We start from the raw sequence: 20,106 nt of genomic DNA, 5'->3' as shown, positions 1-20,106 counted from the left end.
AATAAGTTACTATAATGAAGCACAATTATAATGAAGCAAGAATGTTTAATCCTGGAGAGCCACAGCACTTCACACATTTTGTATCGTTTTGTACACCTGATTTGATCCGTGAACTAAATTGAGTGTCATATGAGAGTGACACAGAAAATGTGCGATGCTGTGGGTCCCCAGAATCAGGACTGAAAACCACTGGTTAACAGCATTTTTTCTTAGGAATAAAATGACACATATGTGATATATTTACAAATTAACTGATATTGAAACAAAAGCAATTGACATTGACATTTTTGGTTTTCTCATATTGATTTTAGCAATCATTTAACTTTGCTAAAATCAATATTAACAGTAGCTTCACATTCACATTATCAATAAAATCTGTGTTATAACTCCAAAAGTTCACCTTCGCGAGTGGCAAGGATATGCCAGTGACAGAGGACGAGTCCATAAACCTCTTCAGGTCTTGGTGAAGAAATTCAAACACCAAGTAAAGCTTATTTTCTGTGTGTATCACATCACGCAACCTGTAGGTGAATAAACAGCCCTGTAAGACTCCAGAAGCATATTACACTGACTGAGTTTGACTCTACATTATGATGTGGACACAAGTTATGAAAAATTCAATCATTCAGGGCTCAGTTTCCCAAAAGCATCATAATCCTATATTGATCGTAGGTCAATTGGTGACAACTGTTTCTACATAAACTTAAGCTTACGATGCTTTTGGGAAATGCAACCCAGGACTAGACACTGTACATACTTGACTATGTTTGGGTGATTGAGCTCTTTTAGCAGAGAGATCTCACGTATGGCGGTGCTGGGAACACCTTCAGTCTCTCTGAAATCAAACAAATAATCATATGTCAATCAAAGACGACGTGCATTTAAGACAAACATCTGTTTACATGACTACTGAACATCATCTCAGCTTATAAAATACCCCCTACGTCTCCGACGCCTCGGTGTATTTGGGTAATACGTCATTTAAGGTTAAATACTTTTAAAGTTAATGACAGCGTATGCATTAACTAATGTCAACAAAGTGAAACTTCATCATCTGTTTGTAAACGAACATTAAAATGTGTAAATCTGGATTATCTACATCAGCAGTGCAACAGCTTTGACAGAACGCCTTTCTGAGAGGCGAAGTTAAACACGTAAATTACGTAACATAAGTTTTATGAATCATAAATAATATACATGTACGTTAGAGGCAGGCACTAAGTTACAATTTAGAGTGTGACTGTATGCAAGATATTTAAATCTAAGACACTAATGACACAGAAATCTGACACAAATTTAACACAAGAAAAAGAAACTAATGACAAACACTTACGTGTCTAACCGAATTTTCTTTAGGGCAACTGTCTCTCCGGTGATTTTATTCTTGGCTTTATAAACAACCCCGTATGTTCCCTCTCCAATCTTCTCGACTTTCTGAAAAGACTCCATGTCAAAACTTCCCCTTTTCCGGGGAAAACTGCCACTCTAAATCTACTTAAAACAGCGGTTGTACAGAGAGAGTACTTTTAGTATCCAAACGGCAATCAAAAGAATTAAAATCAATTATTTGATCTTAAAAATACTGACGACTGAAAATCATGTCACAACTTATTATCAGTACCGCCAGTTCCCGCGTTTCATACAGCACGCCTTTGCTACAACGCACAAAAACAAGCCCCGCCCTCTGGCCGAACGAAGAAAGGTGCGTCCAGAGAAGTTCAGCCTTCTAAACCAATCAACTGAGTGAAACAACAAAGCCCTCCCACTTGACGTAAAACCAACCACACATAAAACTTCGTTCCGTATATGTCTAAACCGGTCTAAACCAATGCACTGAGGGGGAAAAATAACGTCCGCCCTCTTATGGTTTACAAAGGGTGCTGGAGCTCAAAGCCTCAAACTAACACAATAACACCCAGTTGAAACGATAATAATAGCACATTGGCAAAACTGGCGTGGCCGACTCTATTCATTACCCGGCGATAGACTGCTGCTTTCCAACGCTGACGTGCCTTTTTGTGCGCCGCGCGCGCTCTAGAGACACTTACGTTATATGCTTAATAAAATATAGTTTCAAAGCAGCTTCACAATAATGAACTGTGAAATAATAGTGTTGATGTTGCAAAATTCATAACAGTATGAAACGAATTTCAGCTGTAAAGCTCTGCAGAAGAAAATTGTCATTATTCAGCTCAATTTAGTTGAATATTCATTCATTTAGTTTAACAACAGGGTCAATGTTGCAAAGTTCATTAATTGTGAAATTCCATGAAATAAACCTGAAATTGTAACGTTAAAATGTAAATATTAGACAGACTGTTGGATATTTAGGTGTCTAGTCAGAGGTTTTGTGGAAGTAGTATCTGCCACTCCCCTCGATAGGAATGAGTTTAGGAAAAAAGGAACTGGCAAACTGTGTTAAATGTCTTTTAACCATTTAGTGAAATTCATATGGATGTAATGAGGAACAATCTCAACAGTCCAATAATCCCCAGCTGCAGAACCCGTACGTCACAGCAGTCTCAGCGCGTTAGTCCCAGTCTCCTGACCGACCGGTGGTGCTGCAGCGCAAGACTGGCCGTAAAGACTTTAAAACAGCAATGAAGCAGATTTCCCAACCACCATAAAACTCCAAAAGAAGAAGAAGAAGCAGATTTCAAAATACAAACCTCTTCAAGAAAATGGCGGAAGTCTTGGAACTGCATAAACTCAAGGTAAGAAAAAAGGTGCAAACAACCTTTCTGTTTAGTGTTTGGGTCTTGCTGTAACAGCAAGCTGTTCTTAGCTGTGCTAAGTTGGGTAACGTTATGATGAATAAGTCGTGATATATTTAACGTTTCAAGCTTCATTCAGCACTCATGTTGCTCAAAAATCTAGCCAGCTTCCTATAGACAGACAGCGTTTTGACTATAGCCTCAAACATAGTGAGCTGTGTACCTTTCGTTCCTCGACGTAAAACAATTTACTTAAAATAATTTTAGCTCCGTCTTTAAGAGACTTCTAAAATGCGACTTTTACTTTGTTCCCTCACCACTCGTAAAACAACGTAAAACAAAAGTGGTTTATAAAAAAAACAACCAGCACGTGTTCTTCTTCCCCTACAAGTGCCTAAAAAAGTGGGCTGTAACAATAGACATCATGGTTTAAAATAAGTTAGTTGCTTACTTTTTTTGGCCATCATAGTCCATCAACACCTAGCTGCCTTCCTAAACCGCATTTTGGGCGTAAAGGTCTGAAAATCTAGTGAGCGGCTTACGTAAACAACGTGTGAGTTAGACCATACATTGACGTAGACAAAGGATAGAAGAAGTTTTCTCTCTTTCTCTCTTTTTGTTTTTCCCACTCTTCTATATATATATATATATATATGTGTGTGTGTGTGTGTGTCATGGTACATTCAATTTATTTAGAACTCATTTATCCAACTTTGTGGACTGACAAAACATAGGTTTCACACTGCAGATATGTGATTTGTTTGTGGTAAATGTAACCCCAGTCACTATAACTAATATAATCTCCACAGTTGGCAGAGCTGAAGCAGGAATGTACTGCTCGTGGGCTGGATGCCAAAGGAAATAAAGCTGATCTGATTGCCCGGCTGCAGGCTTACCTGGAAGAGCATGGTATGCATTTGCTAATGCAAGATATTTCAGCATATATATTTATATATTTATTTATTTATTTATTTATTTATTTACTTTCTTTCCTAACCAGTTCTGATTACAATTGTGTTCTTAGATATCTAATATCAAAGTTAAGTCTAATACTTTCCCTATTTAATGACTTTCTACTCCCCTTTTTTTTCTTAAAGAGGTTGTTAACCCAAAAATTTAAATTCTGACATTTACCCACCCTCATGTTGTTTCAAATCCGTATGAATTAATTTCTTCTGCTGAACACAAAAGACGATATTTTGAAGAACGTTGGTGATAAAACAGTTTTTGGTCACCAGTGACTTCCATAGTATTTCTAGCTACTTCCATAGTAATACTAGCAAATGTTTGGTTACTTATGTTCTGTGTTTAGAAAGAAACTCATACAGGTTTGGACCAACATAAGGATGAGTAAATGAAGACTGAATTTTCACTTTTGGTTGAACTATTCCTTTAACAAATGTGAATAAAAATAATTTTGGGCATCCTGGTAGGACAAATCTAAAATTCAGAAACTCTTACAATGCCTGTTTAACATTTTAAAATGTGGTTTTAGAAGAAGTGAATGAAGAGGAAGTTCTGGGAGAATTTGGTGAGGTACGTTTTCTCAGATGTGATGTTTCCATTGGAATTTTCAGGGCAAACTCTAATTTCAGAAAGTTCTGTTTGTGAACCTTAAACGTTGCTCTCCAGTTCACATATTCATGTACATGTTACATGATGTATTCTGCACAAAACTACAGTGCCTGCTTGGTGCCCAGTGGTTGTGTTAAGAACAAATGTTTAAGAAAATAGTCAGACAGTGCTGTTTTTGAGATTAAAAATCTCACACTTTTTTCATTGTCAAGATATACAGTATATTGTCATATACAGCCCTAGTTTTTCTTTAACAAACTTCACCCATCTAGTTTTATTTTAAAGCATACATGTATACAAAGTGCAGTCGATGATTGACAGGTAAATAGGTGGTCCTTTACTGTCCAGGATACAGCAAAACAAATTAAAGTTTACCTTTCAAAGCAATGTGGTCACGTGCCTCTCTGATGATCTCTCTTTGGGGTTAAATTAATAGGATCACCTGTGATTATTTTTTTTTTTAACTGTAAATGGATGAATTTTTAATGGATTTTAATAGGTGTAAACGGACAAATGTGTTTGTCATGTTCCAGATGGGACAATAGTCATAGTGTTTGATTTGCTCAATGTAACATACTGCACGTGTTTTAGGAGGCCTTTGCCAAAGAAGAGACAGATGTCCAGAAGCAAGAGTTTACTCCTCCTGAAGAGTATGTCATTCCCCTTTCACTTATATAATACAACAGCATACACTGCACATAGCATATATAAAAAAATATAACACTATAGTACTAGCTTTGCCTGAGGATGAGTGTTTGGAAATGGGTTGATGTTTATTTACTGTGCTCTTGATTTCAGGGTGACTGAGAAAAAACTGGTCAAGATAAACCCTCCTGCTGCAGTTGGTGAGGTAATGATCTTTACTGCAACCACATACAGTGTTAGTTAAACCACATTTGTCATGCTTATGACAATTATTTTTTTTAAAGATTCTTACCATGTCACTGAGTTTAGACACTGCAGCCCTTGATTCTGCTTTGCTACTATTAAACATTTGTGAAGCTTGTTTGTGAAATCACAGCCAGGTGGCACAAAGGGGTGTTTTGCTCCAGTAGGGCATTATTCATATGTGCATTATTTATGATTTAAATCCTATGGTATATTCTACATGCCATAAAAGATGTAAAAATTATTATTATTATTAGTAGTATTTAAATGATTATTTTCATTGCAGAGGCTTCAGAAAAGAGCAGAACGCTTCGATCTTCCACCGAATGCAGACAGCAAAAAGGCGGCACGAGCAGCAAGGTTTGATTGTTTGAGAGAGAGATTACATTAAATGTCATTAAAAGAGGGTCAAAGACTGAAGAATTCTGAGAATTTCTTTAGAGTGAAATGCAGTGTTTGGACTGTGCAATGGTCTTATTTAAGAAAAAAATTTCTGTCAAGAAGACAAATCAACATGACTGTTTGTCAAACATTCAAATCACTTTAAATTAGAAATAAAATTTGACAACAGTAATAAATTGCACATGCATTCTAGAGAAACAAACAGACTTGTAACTGTTATATGGGACCTGTCAAATGGGGAAAGTGGACATGTGAACATATACGTGGGTATCATCTCTTAGCTATAATATTTATGTAATCCAGTAGATTATTTTGTGTGTGTGTTTTGAGACCTCTATATATCTTTAATTCCTATTCTTGTTTTAATAGGTTTGGTTTGGAAGTACCTGAATCTGTGTCGTCCAAAGGCAAGTTGACATCTAATATGTGTACAGTGCATCTCAAAACTGTTTTCAGAAGTCCTTTTGTTAAAAATACTGCTGCTATTGGTTATTTTCAATTAAGTTTATTATGTGTTGTTGTGCCGCTATGATGCTGTTGTCATGGATAAGACCATGATATTATTTTTGTGCCACACATTTCTATACTTCTACTGCCACACGTTGGTTGTGTCCAGTTTTATTCACATTCTCATACCCACCTTATTTTTTAATGCGGAAGTAAGCTGTTTTCTGTGAATGTGTGAGACTTCCGCTTAATTAGCTGCTGTAGGGAAATGACGAGAAGAATAACAAAGTGCAATAAACAGTAAAAATGTTTGTGGTACAACCCAGTGTGCTTATAATTAAGACAATGCATTTAAATGTTCTGGTAAGAAACACCAGTTTGCAATATCAAGTAGCAAAGCAACTAAATATAGCTGGAAGCGGATGACACCAGAAGCCAGACACATTAAATTTACAAATGGCTGTGCCCGCTCTTATGGGAAAATAAGGTGGATTAAAATAGCATCGTACAAGTACTTAAAAATAAGTTGCAAATGAAAGACATGACATAACATTTGAACAACCAGTCAGTCACCAAGTACAGTGTTTTGATCTGATTTTCTTTGTGATGACTTTTGGTCGTGACCATCTGCAATGAATGACTCAGTGAGTCAGTTGTTTTACATTTTTAGTCTGATAATGTCTTCGAATTTGTTCATTTTAATCTTTTAATAAACTATTTATTTACTTAAAACTGGCACATACATAAGTCAGTCATTTGAATTTGGACATCAGTGCTTGCTCTGTGTTTGTTGTGAGCAGTATATTGTGGAACCCAGTCTATCTTTAAACTTAAGGTTTCAAGCTACAGTGTCTAATTAATGAAAAGTTCCATATTCATTGACATATGTTGTGTTAATTTTTTTTTTTTTAGGAACTTCAGCCAAACCAGATGTGAGTAATCTGGTTGCACATTTTCGTAGGGGCTTGGAAATTGAAATGTGAAATAAATTTATCTCTGCAAAACCACTGATGAACGTGCCACTCTTCTTTCAGGTTGACGCTGAGGTATTAAAGAAGAGAGCAGAACGTTTTGGCATGAGTGTCTCTTCAGTTTCTAAAAAGGTACCTTTTCATATTTCACTTACAACTTACAAATGACATTGTCTTGCATGGTAGCTATTTGAATGTGTGTGTTCACAGATTGAGGATGATGAAAAGCTTAAGAAGAGGAAGGAGAGATTTGGCATTGTCACAAGTGCAGCGTCTGCTGGAGCCAATGATACAGAGGTATGGGTTCTGCTGGTAAACTGGTTTTAAAAGGTTCATTAAATCTGTGTGTGATGATCAATGTTTATACGTGAATAAATGCCTGTTGAAATCTGTTCATCATATAAAGTGATAGAGTCTATCGGGAGACTTGGATTAAACTGCTATTTATATGTATTACTTTTACGATATCTGTGCTTTTTGAAGCTTGAAAATGTTGATTACGTAGATTTTTGATAGATGGATAGAAGCTGAGAAAATATTACAAGGTATCTGTGTTCTGCAGATGAACAATTTTTATGGGTTTGAAATTAGTTTATTTCTGAACACAGGAGAAGCAAATTCACCACTCTCAATTCAACTTCATCTGTGTTGGTCATTGCATATGGCCATCTATTTAGAGTTGCCCCTTCTCATTTATTCATGTAAATGTATAGAGGGTATGCATTGAACACGCCCCCTCAGCCGGACTGAGTGACAAGAGAGCCTGCTGCATGAATGGATTTAATAGGGAAGCTGCGAAAACGTGAGTAAAACAAACGATAATCGGTTTAAACTAAAGGTTGCTGGACTCGATATAATGTTCCCTACAACTTGGCAAATATCCAGTGGTCCATGGATATTGATATGAAGCCAGGAATGGTGTTTTCTGACATTTATATGTGCCTGATTTTGACGCTGGGGAAATAAAGCAGATTTACCTGTGAATGCATTTTGTAATTGGTCTAAATCTGGATGATCACTTGTATCAATGTTATATATATATATATATCGTCCAGCCCAAAAACTTATATAGTTTTTATTTAAAAATATCCAGTTATGCAGAATATAAAATAATAAAGATAAAAGTAAATATTTAATTGACGAGTTGTCAATACGATATATTATAATACAATATATAGGGTATGATTTTACCACAAAATTCAACATATTGACATTACATGATCCGTGTTTCGCTGCCTGGAGTCCAAATGTTTCTGTGAATTGCAGTGATTCATTTGCTTCTCTTTTCTGTAGGTTTCGGCAGTCTGTAAAAATATGCCTCTGATTTCTTGTCAAATCTATTTGTACGGTCAATCGCACAGCTCTTTCTCCTTTAGCTGTGTTTTGTGTGTTCTTTCGCAGCATTTACGCTGAAAACAAATGCTGCTATCAGTCTTTTTGCCACTCAGTGGGCGGAGTGGCAAACTCACTCCAGCTGATGGTGACGTCACGTGCACACCCTCTATTAGTCAAGTCATATGTAGAGATCGGGCTGGGCGGTATATCGAGTTTGTACGATACATCGGTATTTTCTTTATAAGCGATTCGATACGAGGCAATACGGTTTATATCGATATACAGTACACTGTAAAAAATGACCGTGAATTTAACGGTAAAAGACTGTAAAAATGCTACAGTAAAAACCTGTTAAATGGTTAACGGTAAATTCCCCTACTATATACGGTGAAAAACTGTATTGGACATTACATGTATTGGACATTAATTTTACGGTAGTATACCGTTTTTGGAAGTGAAAAAGACCGTATAATTTACAGTGAATAACCGTAAATTGACATTCCCAGAATTCCCTGCATTTCATTTCAAATTTGATGTTTTTTTTGTTGAAATAACTGTTGTTTCTTAGTTTTTTTCTTATCAGTTTTGTACATTAGGGTTGTGTGTTACACCTAATGTTGTTAAATGAATGTTTATTGCATTATTTACCGTGATGGTGTTTAGTATTTGTGTGAATGACACTGTGCACCTTCTATATATGTTATTATTTATTATTTATGTATATATCCTCTATGCCCCGCCTTTCTGAAACGCGTCGATTTTTACAAAGCTCATCGGTCTGAAAAAGCGAGGTGTGCTGTGATTGGCCAGCTATCCAGTGCGTTGTGATTGGCCGAATACCTCAAGCGTGAGACTGAAATGTTACGCCCCTTGCCATATTGTGATGATGCCCTGTCAGGCCGGAGCGATGATTCAAAAACATGAAAACCCATTATAAACGAGGCATTCGTTGCATCCAGTGGGGACATAATTATGGATTATAATTCAAAACTTCGGCGCCGCCAAACAGACAGAGCTCAATTAAAGAGGAGCGCAATAATTCTGACTACAATATACATTTTGCTGAAATATTTGTAGTTAATAAATGTGACATGTAGAATTTTAAGTAAGTCTATTTTTATGATAGCACTGACTGTAAAGTGACTGTAATGGGGTAACACAACTCTGTGCTTTTGTTCTCATTCATTTCCATTTTTAGTTTAGTGAATTTAACTTCAGCTTTAAAAGCCTTATTTTTGTTTTTAGATTGCAATGTTAGAATGAAATGTGATTTTTAACCCTTTTTTGCACAATATAAAAGCTTACATGGTTATATTCACTTTTTGTTTTCATAGCCTTTAATATGTATTGTTTTGTTGGACAACATTGGGCGGTAAGTGAAATATATATATATAATTATATATTAAATACAGATTTTTAAAATACAAAAACGAAAATACCGAGATGTATATCGCAAATCGGCCAAAAAATACAGAGATGAATTTTTGCCCATATCGCCCAGCCGATATGTTTTTATGTGTAGAGAGCACATAAAATGTGATAAACAGAAGCTCAAACGTTGCTTGCTTGACACACGAGAACCAAAAGGTTTGTTCTCTCGTCAAGCAAGCTATGTAATAGCTCATTTAGGGCAGTGCTAAATTTCTTCTCTGGCTGAACAACCATAATGTCATCAAAACATTAGAAGTGTCTTTTGAGGGTTGTTTTCATTTTACTGATGAGGTAGATCTAGATTCTCGCAGGTTGGACGTGGCAGCAGTTCAGTCTTTGCAAAGTCAAACAGGAGAGCGCACAGACAATAATGGTTGATTTGTGATTTCCTAATTTCTTTAACTTTAATATCTTTAATCCAAAAGAATAAAGTTATTCAGTGTGAAGTGCTACCAATAAAAAAAAGTGTCATATATATATAGTAGTTAATAATGTTACTGGAAAAATAAATTGGGACAAGAAGATATGGGCTCTTTAAGCATAAGTTTGTTTCTGTTCATATTTATTTAGCTTATTTGCTGCTTAAACATGCCAAGTAATAAATAAAGGATCTGCAGTGTTAATGTAGACTATGTACAAATATCTTTTGTTCTTAGGGAATTAAATAAAAAAAATGTTCAGCATCTAATAAAATACCAGACAAATATTTGTATTTATGCATTAGTTTGTTTTATTTAATATTTTATGAGAACACTGCATGTATGAATTTCTTTCATTTTCTTTAGACGGAAAGGTGCTACACTAAGTGTTGGGAAACAATCACATAGTTTGTTACAACCTCAGAGTTCTAAAATTTCTGATATTTCTGGAAAATTATTCAGGTTATCTTTGTTGGAAGAAATAATGGTTCTAAAAATGTGATAATATTGTGTGGGGTGACTAACATTGCCTACCATACAAGAGTGTCACTTTGTGGTAAGCAAGACTACAAACATTTTCACCATCATCTCCATATGATCAGGTTAAATGTAGTGAATAATTTAGACAAAGGACAAAAAAGTTAAAAAAAAAATGTCAGACAACATCACTTTGAGCACATTCACTTCAGAGGAATAAAACTGAATCTTATCTGCTAGTTAACCGCTGTAAATTGTGGCGGCAACCTTCTCAAGCGAGGCTCCTATTCAATATATTGACCATGTTACAATCTTATGTTTCTCGCTGTATAACCCTTCTCCTCACCCCACCCTCTTTCTTTTTCAGGCAAAGAAGCGAAAACGTGCGGAGCGGTTTGGAAATGTATAAAAAATGGATCTTTCCCTTTTTGGACTTTTTTTTTTTTTTTTTTATTACTTTTTTTAAGTGTTCTTTGCAGTTCATTTTGAGTTAAGCTTGTAATCCCTGTAGTGCCATGGTTGTTTATCTGCTATTTACATTAAAAGTACCCCAGTTTCCTTACTAATTTCTCTCTTTTGTCTTTTATTCTTGATGTGATCGATGATTTGCATTTGGCATCAGTGTGTGTGGGCTCTTAAGGTATCAGAAGCAGATCAGGAAAGGTGTGCCTGCTAGTTGCTAGAGATGTAATGATACATTGATATGGATCGATGTATGGAATTAAATTATTAATGAACTGTATCAATGCAAAGCATAAAAAAAATTGTGTTTAAGATCTCAAAGCATGCATGGGTTTAGCTACAATGAATCTTTAGTACTCCACTAAAGAAAGAAAGTCACCAACATTTTGGATGGCCTGAGGCAATGAGTAAGCACATTTTTCTGTTTTTGGAAGAACTATTCCATTAAAGCTGCTAACTCTCACTAGCCCACCAGTGGGCTCATTATTACATATTTGGGACCATTACAGGTGCATCTCAATAAATTAGAATGTCGAGGAAAAGTCTAGGTTTATTTCAGTAATTCAACTCAAATTGTGAAACTCGTGTATTAAATAAATTCAATGCACACAGACTGAAGTAGTTTAAGTCTTTGGTTCTTTTAATTGTGATGATTTTGCCTCACATTTAACAAAAACCCACCAATTCACTATCTCAACAAATTTGAATACTTCATAAGACCAATAAAAAAAAAAAATTAGTGAATTGTTGGCCTTCTGGAAAAGTATGTTCATTTACTGTACATGTACTCAACTTCTTCGGTAGGGGCTCCTTTTGCTCTAATTACTGCCTCAATTCGGCGTGGAATGGAGGTGATCAGTTTGTGGCACTGCTGAGGTGGTATGGAAGCCCAGGTTGCTTTGATAGCGGCCTTCAGGTCATCTGCATTGTTGGGTCTGGTGTCTCTCATCTTCCTCTTGACACCAAAGACTTAAACTACTTCAGTCTGTGTGCACTGAATTTATTTAATACACGAGTTTCACAATTTGAGTTGAATTACTAAAATAAATGAACTTTTCCACGACATTCTAATTTATTGAGATGCACCTGTATATATGATTCTAGAAGATAAATTAATCTCTACACGAGCGCTATATCATTGGAAAGTAGTTTTCATATTTGACCACCGTTTTTGAGATATATGATGGAACTCTGCATCTCTGGTTATGGAGCTTGCTGACTGGATGCCTCCTGCTCCTTCTGCAGGACATGCTGTCACAAACCAAAACAGATCAGGCTTTCAAGCAGTGCCTGCCGTTTAAGTACAGATTTTGCCACAAGAAAAAAAAAAACCCTGTTATCTGCATTGCATGTGATGTACCGCTTCAGTTCTTGCCAAATGATGACTGTTTCAATGATTGGGCAGCCTATTATTACATCCTTTTTCACACACACTGGCTTCTCTGAGGTAGTACTCCAGTATATGTTTACATACTATCATACAAACTTATAAGTTCGAGTTTATAGTAAAAAGTCAGCTTTGGGGTGGAACAGCTTCAATTACCAAAAAAAAAAAAAAACACCCTTCAGATTCAAGTTCATTTTATCAAGTAAACTGAAGTAAATTTCAATTATATATTTCTATGTGTATATGTAGTAAGTACAAATGTATGTAGTAACTATGCCAATATCAATACACTAATAGTATATTTGTATCGTACTGTTTCAATATTTTTACATAAAGTATATTTGGAAAGTCTACTTTAGAAAATGAACTTGAAGTATACTTAAAGCTCATATGCAAAAAAAAATGTAAAATATTTTTTATATTTATTTATTATATACAGTTTACAATTACTTGTAAATATATATATTTCTATATTTACAAGTAATTGTGCTTTCACTGTCACGTAGTACTAACTTCATAAATATGTAACGAATATTGTGGAATTTTCACTGCAAAACAGCACAACAAATCTGGGTATAAAGTCTTTTGAAAATATATTTAATATATTTTTATGGCCCCTTATCAGTGTCCTTACTAATATTCTTCTTACTAAGTTTACAATTGACTTTCTCACAACTACACGTGTGTGCATGCTGCTTACATGTACAGAACAATTAATTCTAAATAAAGTGTCATTAGAATTTAATGACCCATTAATGTGCTATATGCTAAAAAAAAAAAAGACTCACGAGGTGTCTGTGTGTTTCAATTTTGGTTCTGAGGACCCAAAGCAATGCGCATTTTGTTTGTCTGTCTTATCTGACTCACTCAGTCCATGGAGCTCTTTTTAAACAAGCTAATGATCTCCTAATGAGTTAATGATCCAGATCACAAAATGTGCGGTGCTGTTGGTCCGCAGGAGCAGATTAAAAATCCTCTGATTTGTGGCTCAAACGCAAACACTTAATTATGGACAAGAAGACAAATTCTGTTTCCATTCACATTTATTTGAAGATTATATTGACGTGAACTTCTGAAATATTGTTTTTGTTATCTGTAAGTGATTGTTTGTTGGGCATCTTGTTAGTGACTTTATTAGGTCTGCATACATGATTTATTAGTTAAGGCATTGTCATGTTATGCTCACATATAGTAATAGCACCATATTATACACAATACTGAGTCACATGATTATTCACTACACTACAAGCATCATCCTAAACAGCACGTGTGCCTAAATTTTACCATTTTACCTTTAAAACCGCAACACATAACTGATCAAGCATTCATTTATCTGCACGCTCTAATCTTTGTCAGATTCTCCTTGACCATATGAATCTTTTTTCTCATCTCTGCTCTTTTCTTTTGTAGATTCTTTCACCACCTGAGCAATGAACAAAATAATCAGTCAGATAGCAATCTCAATATCTAGGGCCATCTTAACGTTGAGCAGATCCTGGTATTCCCGCAGGTGGCGTGACATCTCCTCCTTCAGGTGCCGTATCTCGTCTTCCAGACGGGACACAGTATCTTGATAGTTTCCGGCCTCTGTAGCAAACTGCTCTTCCATTTCTCTCATCTGCCTCAGCAGAGCCTCATTCTACCATCACAAACACACACAAAGTTTTAGCTATCTAAATAAGGGAATATCATACATTTATATTGTTTTACATCTGGGTTGTCAAACTCAATTCCTGGAGGGCCGGAGCCATGGCCGTCCCAAGGCTTTGAAAATTTGTGTGGGGGGGGGGTTAAAGATTTGTGTTATAATAACCCCTACAAATACAACTCATTATATACACTATAAACACTTTAAAGGAGACAAGATGTTTTCTCTGTTTTGGAGGGATGATTATCTTTAAATCATACCCTATTTATTGCATCAAAATTTGTTAATACTTTACTATATTTAAGGGTGGATAAATATCAGCTGTTTATTGAAACAATACATAACTACAATAACTCTGTCTAGGGCTCTTATGAAAGTTTATAGCATAATTTGTGAAAATTTAACTATACTGAATGACATGGCATAGTTTTTGCGTATTTCATTTCATTCTGTAACCTACTTGTTCTACAGATCTGTGTGTACTAGTGTTAAATGCTACTGTTTTTGACAGCTAACGTTTATGACCGATTATATCATGATAATTTTCGCGTTTACATTACCAAATGTCGCGATGCAGTGTTGCCAGATATTGATACTAAAACAAACAGAATACTAAAAATAAACCGAAATTATTTCCAATCTTTTGCAAATAAGACGCTAAACATTCTTGCAAACGGTCTAAACTGAATTATATATGTCATGCAAGCATTCATATGAGGAGCTATGGCCTCATAGCTGGTTACGGGCCTGGCCGGAGCCCTGCAGAGTTTAGATCATCATTCAACCCTAATTAAACACACCTGATCCAACTAATCAAGTCCTTATTTGAAAACTACAAGGTATGCGTGTTGGAACAGGGTTGGAACAAAACTCTGCAGGGCTCCGGCCCTCCAGGAATTGAGTTTGACACCCCTGTTTTACATAAAGCAACCTATAATGACTACAGAAATACACACATATTTGACACAACTAAACAGTTTAGGTTTCAAATATAGCATAATTAGTGAAACCCCTGAATCAATTTCTGTTTTTTGTTTTTTTATACAAAGCTTTAGGCAGCTTGAAAGGAGATGCATAAATATTTTATATATGTACGTACAGTGCTCTTGAGAGCATCGATATCACAGTTCTGGGCTTGAATTTGTCTCCTCAGGTCATTGTTCTCTTGCTTAGCCTGTCTCATGGCCTCAGCATTGCGCTTAGCCGAATCAGTCAGGTCAGCAAACTAACAGAGAAAACACAGAGATGTTCAGTAAGTTTTACAGTATTTTACCAGTGTATTATTTGTAACACACTCACACAGTGGCTCTTCATGATGGCACTCACCTTGGACTTGTACCACTCCTCAGATTCCTGCATGTTTTTGGTGGCGATGCTCTCATACTGAGCTCTAATGTCTCGAAGTGCTGCTGTCAGATCAGGCCGGCTGGACGTCTCCATCACCTCCATCTTCATCTGCTGACTCTGAACACTCACCTGTACATCCTGAATTTCCTACACATTTAAAATACACAATTATTTTGAATGCTTGCGTGTTGTTTTTTGTTGAAAAAAGTATACAGATGGAATCAAAATGGAAAGGTTAACAACAACAAGAATGTATTTGCCATGACATTTTGTAAGGATAAAGCTTCCTCATTAAATCCTCACAAGATTTTATGACAAATATTTATTTTCATAAAAGCAATTTTAAACGTATTCCTCTCATTTCTTAAACACTGAGTACAGATCAGAAACTTGACATGTCCACTGGCATAAATTTACAAATGTATACTTACCTGTTGTTAGTTTATACTGATAATTACACAGAAATATAGTTTTTTTTTTTTACACAGAATTATAGTATTTGGCCTATAATTCTACTAAATCTTTGATCAAGATATACTTTCTAAATATCATTAAAGGGGCAGTTCACCCAAAAATGAAAAATCTGTCATCATTTACTCATGTTGAGCAGCGAGCTCATTGGCTACCGATACAGGAGAGAACCAATCAGCTGTGCCATGTGATAATGATGTCATTAGGTCAGACCTATCGGACTGTGCCATCTAGAGTTTCATGCCAGAACTCTGTATTTGTTCCATATAGTTCTTCTGTTGAACATAAAAGAATATATTTTGAAAGTGTATGGGAAAAAATACTACGGAAGTCATTGGGGACCAGAAATTGCTTGGTTGCCTACATTCTTCACAATATCATCTTTTGTCTTTAGCAAAAGAACAAAACTCAGAGATTTCAAACAACTTGAGGGTAAGTGATGACAGAATGTTCATTTTTGGGTAAACTATCCTATATTGAGTCCTATCCTATCCTATACTATTGAGTATTCTAAGTATAGTTGGCTTGAAGTTGTCTTTACTGAAAGATTAGCCTCTTACATACTTTTCCCCGACAAATACTGGTAATACACCAGCATGTATTTTAGATACTATCCTTATGAACTTACATGTTTATCATAACAATTCAGCTTTTCAGCAATTCAAAATGGTTCCTACACCATATAATTTGAATTTCACATTCACCGGATTCATTATTTCTTAATTAAATATTAGTGTCTCACCTCATCATGCATCTTCTTGAGGAACTCAATCTCATCCATCAGAGACTCAATCTTTCTCTCCAGTTCCAGACGAGCAAGTGTAGCATCATCCACGTCCTTCAAGTATAAACACATTCAGATTATTACTACTGTTGTATCTGTTTTTTAACATACTTTCAAAATGTAAACATTGAATTTTTGTGATTTTGTGTAAGATCTTTAGCTGACTAAGTAGTGATAAGGGTGCAAATAATGTCAGAAGAAGAAAAAAATAGAGATTTTAAAAGATTTACATGTGTTTCAATTCACTTTGAAAAGGTCATAACCAGTTGCTCCAGTGTGCTTGAATATGAATGCAATTTAAAAGCTACAGCATTTTTTTTTTTTTTTTTTTTTTTTTAGTGAATGTGAGGATGGGAGATAATCCCAAAACGAGCACAGTCATCATTTTCAGTGAAGAGCCCCTTCTGGGGAACTCGGATTGCTGACATGATTGATGACAGAATTTTTGTATTTGACTGATATATATTTTTTAAGAATCAAGAAAATATGGCTTGAATGGATTCTTAGAAAACAGAGTGGATTCCAAAATAAAAGATATGGAGCTATGCTCCGTCTTCACTCAAACATTGATGCTGGAGTCTTAATTCTTTAAGTCCTTGAATCTTTAAATAAAGAACAAAAGAAGAAAAAATGGCTACCTATGTCCTCTTTATATATTTTGCTTTCAAAATTCAGTTCATTTTGGGTATGTAATTTTCAATGTGTTAAGGGGTTAAAATGCAAGCTTAATGGACTTGAATCTGAACTTATCAATTTATCATCTTTAATTATTAAAGATACATTAGAAACCCTTGTTATTAATGACACCAGTGACTGTTAAGTGAACTGCAGCCAGCTACCTGTTGTTTGTGCTCACACTTGTGGATAGAGTGCTACAGGGATGGTAGGCCAGAACCCGGAAACAATTAGCATTTTAGCCCTTTTGATTCCATTGTCCTTAAGTCGATTTTTTTTTAAAGTTAAGCACAAGTTAAACACAAAGACCTTGACACTGTGACAGGCGTGTAGACTTCTTATTGTTACTGTATGACAAAAATAATGAACCTCAGAGACAGCATTCAGTGGAAATATGTAATATGTTGTAAAATACTTTCCATTATCACAGTACCTTACGAAAGAGAGTCAAATTATTCTCAGCTTCCTGTCTTTTCTGCATCTCCTCGTTTAACCTGCACATAAGAGAAAATAAAAATCCACTTCAATTAAAAAAAAAACAACAACAAGATTTAATACCTTTTCCCAGAGTAACAGAAAATTTAATTATACATTAGTGTGCTGTTAGAATCATGTAATCCATCTTTTATTTGATACTGGGATGAGTGAGAGAGGGCCCTTAGAAAGACTGTATGTCTGAAGCGAAGGTTGTAATATAAATATAAAATCTTATCTGGCAGGGAGTCAAAGGAGCAATTAACTGATTTGCTAAAAAGCATCTGAGATTACATTAGTACCGGTAGGGTGAAATGTTCTTATTGCAAATGTAATAATCTATTCAAAGCATAAGCCAAACGTGTAGAGTGAATCCTACAGTACTTCTGCTTTGTCCGTATCATAATATATTGCACAAAGAAAAAAAGACTAAATCTAGACTAAAGCAGAAATAGATATGTCATCATACGCTAACAACATCAACCACAGCAATGTATGATCATTCTTAAGGTTCAGCTAAAAACAGGCATCAAAAACATGGAGTTATCTATTCTACTTTATCTATAGCACACTTGTACACACAATTTATTTTATTTTTCAATTTATTTATGTGTATTTTATTCACATCTTATTTTTATGATCTGTGTCTTGTTGTTGTTGTCTCTGTGTCCTGAAGCTTGTGACACCAAAACAAATTCCTTCTGAACATAATTACAGTGATTCATTAAAACATAGGCCTACTGTTGATGAAACAATGAGTACAAATAACACTGCAGAATATGAACAATGCGCGCATTATAGTTTAGAAGAAGAAAAATCTAGAAAGTATATGATTGTTTAATATTCTATTCATAGTCAGTAATGTGGATGATTGCACTGCTTTAAGATGCGTGAGCTAAAGCTGAACATTTTAGTAGGCTACAATATTATAGGCCTACTTATTATAATGTTATATAGTAGTATATAGTTAATGGCTAAATGTTTAAATTAATATATAAAAAGTTGTCAACTAAAATTAGAACCCATCAATATTGACTAAAATAAATGTACATGCCATGATTGAATGATGACTACATTTAAAGGATATTTTCGTCAAAAGACAAAAACCATGATTAAAATTAAACACTGTAAGAATGAAGGCTGCATGTTTGATACATTCAGATAAAAAAAAGTAACACTTTATTTAACAGACATTCTACTGACTATAAATAACTTTGCAAGTAAAAGAAGAAAACTAACGTTTTCTACGTTAACTAATGTTGCTGAGCAATGTTGCCGTCAACAGGCAGCCAGGTGAGACACAGGGCCTATGACCGATCTAAAGTCTCCAGATAGAAATTTGTTACCTATTCTCAAAGGGAAAGTGCCCAAGCAACATCGCTCAGCAACATTGCTCAAAAAGTTGCCTCATGTATCATCACCTTATGATCTTCGCCACCCAGCCACACACCTTGCCCTCCAGAACCAGAAGAGGATCCTATGCAAGTGGACTCCTTTAAAAGTCTTTCAAAGTAGACTCTGTCTGTACTGCAGAGCTGGCAGCCATATCATCTCAGAATGTCCTTTGAGACCTCCTCGTTTTCCGGTAAGTTCCATCTGTTCCACCATGCTCAGTAGTGGGCAAACCATTTGTAAAGGGAATCATCACTCACAACATTTAACCATCAGTTTACTCTTACCCTGACACCAACTCATTCCTGGTTCTGGAGGGCCGACATCATCCTTGGCTGCAACCTTGTCTTTGTGACCCCCACTGTCCATCATGAATCATGCATGCCATATAGTGTCTGTGCTCCAGGGATTTATGAATGAGGTGTTTTTTGGAGTTTTTTGTTTCTTCATCTCAAAAGAATTCAAAAGAATTTGTTTCGCTTTTTTAAACTTTTCACAGCTTGGGAATCTGAAGTGAGAAGTAAATATTTTCAGCATATCTAGCTGTGTTTTTTCAGCAGAGGAAGAGAGACTATCTGCTCTAGCTATAGCCCTGCATTGTGACTTTTTTTGTACTAACCTAAACGTCATTTGTCTAAAACTAAAAAAATAAACTAATCAATATCCATCCATAACTGATGTATTTATTGTAATGTTTATAATTATGTTCATTAGGCATGGGGGGGGGGCTACTTGGTTATATTTTTAATTATTTTAATACTGTGTTACTCATTGTTATGAATTACAAGATGTTACAGTCCATAACAA

The 20,106-nt window shown here is 35.4% G+C and overlaps 3 protein-coding genes across 4 annotated transcripts in view; 1 reads left to right on the top strand and 2 right to left on the bottom strand.

Annotated features, from left to right (window-relative positions):
• Window positions 1-247: 247 nt before the first annotated feature.
• LOC107737371 (cyclin-dependent kinase 2-like) lies at window positions 248-1,933 on the bottom strand. The gene is made up of 4 exons (XM_016548851.1): window positions 1,334-1,933; window positions 758-835; window positions 345-521; window positions 248-251 (listed from the first exon to the last, which is right to left on the bottom strand). Exons 1-4 carry the CDS (start codon window positions 1,447-1,449, stop codon window positions 248-250), a joined length of 375 nt encoding a protein of 124 aa, XP_016404337.1. The 5' UTR covers window positions 1,450-1,933.
• Window positions 1,934-2,607: 674 nt separating this feature from the next.
• Window positions 2,608-11,212, top strand: LOC107737360 (SAP domain-containing ribonucleoprotein). Of its 2 annotated transcripts, none has more exons than XM_016548843.1 (11): window positions 2,608-2,714; window positions 3,524-3,623; window positions 4,213-4,250; window positions 4,881-4,939; window positions 5,088-5,139; window positions 5,464-5,537; window positions 5,949-5,986; window positions 6,939-6,958; window positions 7,061-7,129; window positions 7,208-7,294; window positions 11,027-11,212. In XM_016548843.1, the coding sequence occupies exons 1-11, from the start codon at window positions 2,682-2,684 to the stop codon at window positions 11,066-11,068; spliced, it is 612 nt and encodes a 203-aa protein (XP_016404329.1). In that variant the 5' UTR covers window positions 2,608-2,681; the 3' UTR covers window positions 11,069-11,212. The 2 variants fall into 2 exon arrangements, with proteins under 2 accessions (XP_016404329.1, XP_016404328.1); XM_016548842.1 differs by having other exon boundaries at window positions 2,609-2,714; window positions 4,210-4,250.
• A 2,335-nt stretch (window positions 11,213-13,547) lies between these two features.
• LOC107737370 (plasticin-like) overlaps window positions 13,548-20,106 on the bottom strand; it is a 10,297-nt gene continuing 3,738 nt past the window's right edge. Inside the window, exons 2-7 of the mRNA XM_016548850.1 lie at window positions 17,867-17,927; window positions 16,717-16,812; window positions 15,483-15,650; window positions 15,256-15,381; window positions 13,965-14,147; window positions 13,548-13,931 (exon numbers count right to left, since the gene is read on the bottom strand). Of these exons, the coding sequence (XP_016404336.1) occupies window positions 13,851-13,931; window positions 13,965-14,147; window positions 15,256-15,381; window positions 15,483-15,650; window positions 16,717-16,812; window positions 17,867-17,927 (715 nt within the window). The 3' untranslated portion in view covers window positions 13,548-13,850. The remainder of the gene's footprint in view (window positions 13,932-13,964; window positions 14,148-15,255; window positions 15,382-15,482; window positions 15,651-16,716; window positions 16,813-17,866; window positions 17,928-20,106) is intronic.

Source organism: Sinocyclocheilus rhinocerous, unplaced genomic scaffold (genome assembly GCF_001515625.1).
Source record: "Sinocyclocheilus rhinocerous isolate Xijiao unplaced genomic scaffold, SAMN03320098_v1.1 scaffold133, whole genome shotgun sequence".
Lineage (NCBI taxonomy): Eukaryota > Metazoa > Chordata > Actinopteri > Cypriniformes > Cyprinidae > Sinocyclocheilus > Sinocyclocheilus rhinocerous.
Note: the sequence above shows the minus strand (reverse complement) of the source record. Positions and strands in the feature narration are given on the sequence as shown.

What these genes read in the sequence shown, in the direction of transcription:
- LOC107737371 (XM_016548851.1), bottom strand. Translation starts at nt 1,449, where the DNA reads ATGGAGTCTTTTCAGAAAGTCGAGAAGATTGGAGAGGGAACATACGGG. An exon ending in AAGAAAATTCGGTTAGACAC is followed by an intron (nt 836 to 1,333) that starts GTAAGTGTTTGT and finishes GTTTGATTTCAG; the next exon opens with AGAGACTGAAGGTGTTCCCA. An exon ending in AATCACCCAAACATAGTCAA is followed by an intron (nt 522 to 757) that starts GTATGTACAGTG and finishes ATTCACCTACAG; the next exon opens with GTTGCGTGATGTGATACACA.
- LOC107737360 (XM_016548842.1), top strand. Translation starts at nt 2,682, where the DNA reads ATGGCGGAAGTCTTGGAACTGCATAAACTCAAG. An exon ending in GAGTTTACTCCTCCTGAAGA is followed by an intron (nt 4,940 to 5,087) that starts GTATGTCATTCC and finishes TCTTGATTTCAG; the next exon opens with GGTGACTGAGAAAAAACTGG. An exon ending in TGAATCTGTGTCGTCCAAAG is followed by an intron (nt 5,987 to 6,938) that starts GCAAGTTGACAT and finishes TTTTTTTTTTAG; the next exon opens with GAACTTCAGCCAAACCAGAT.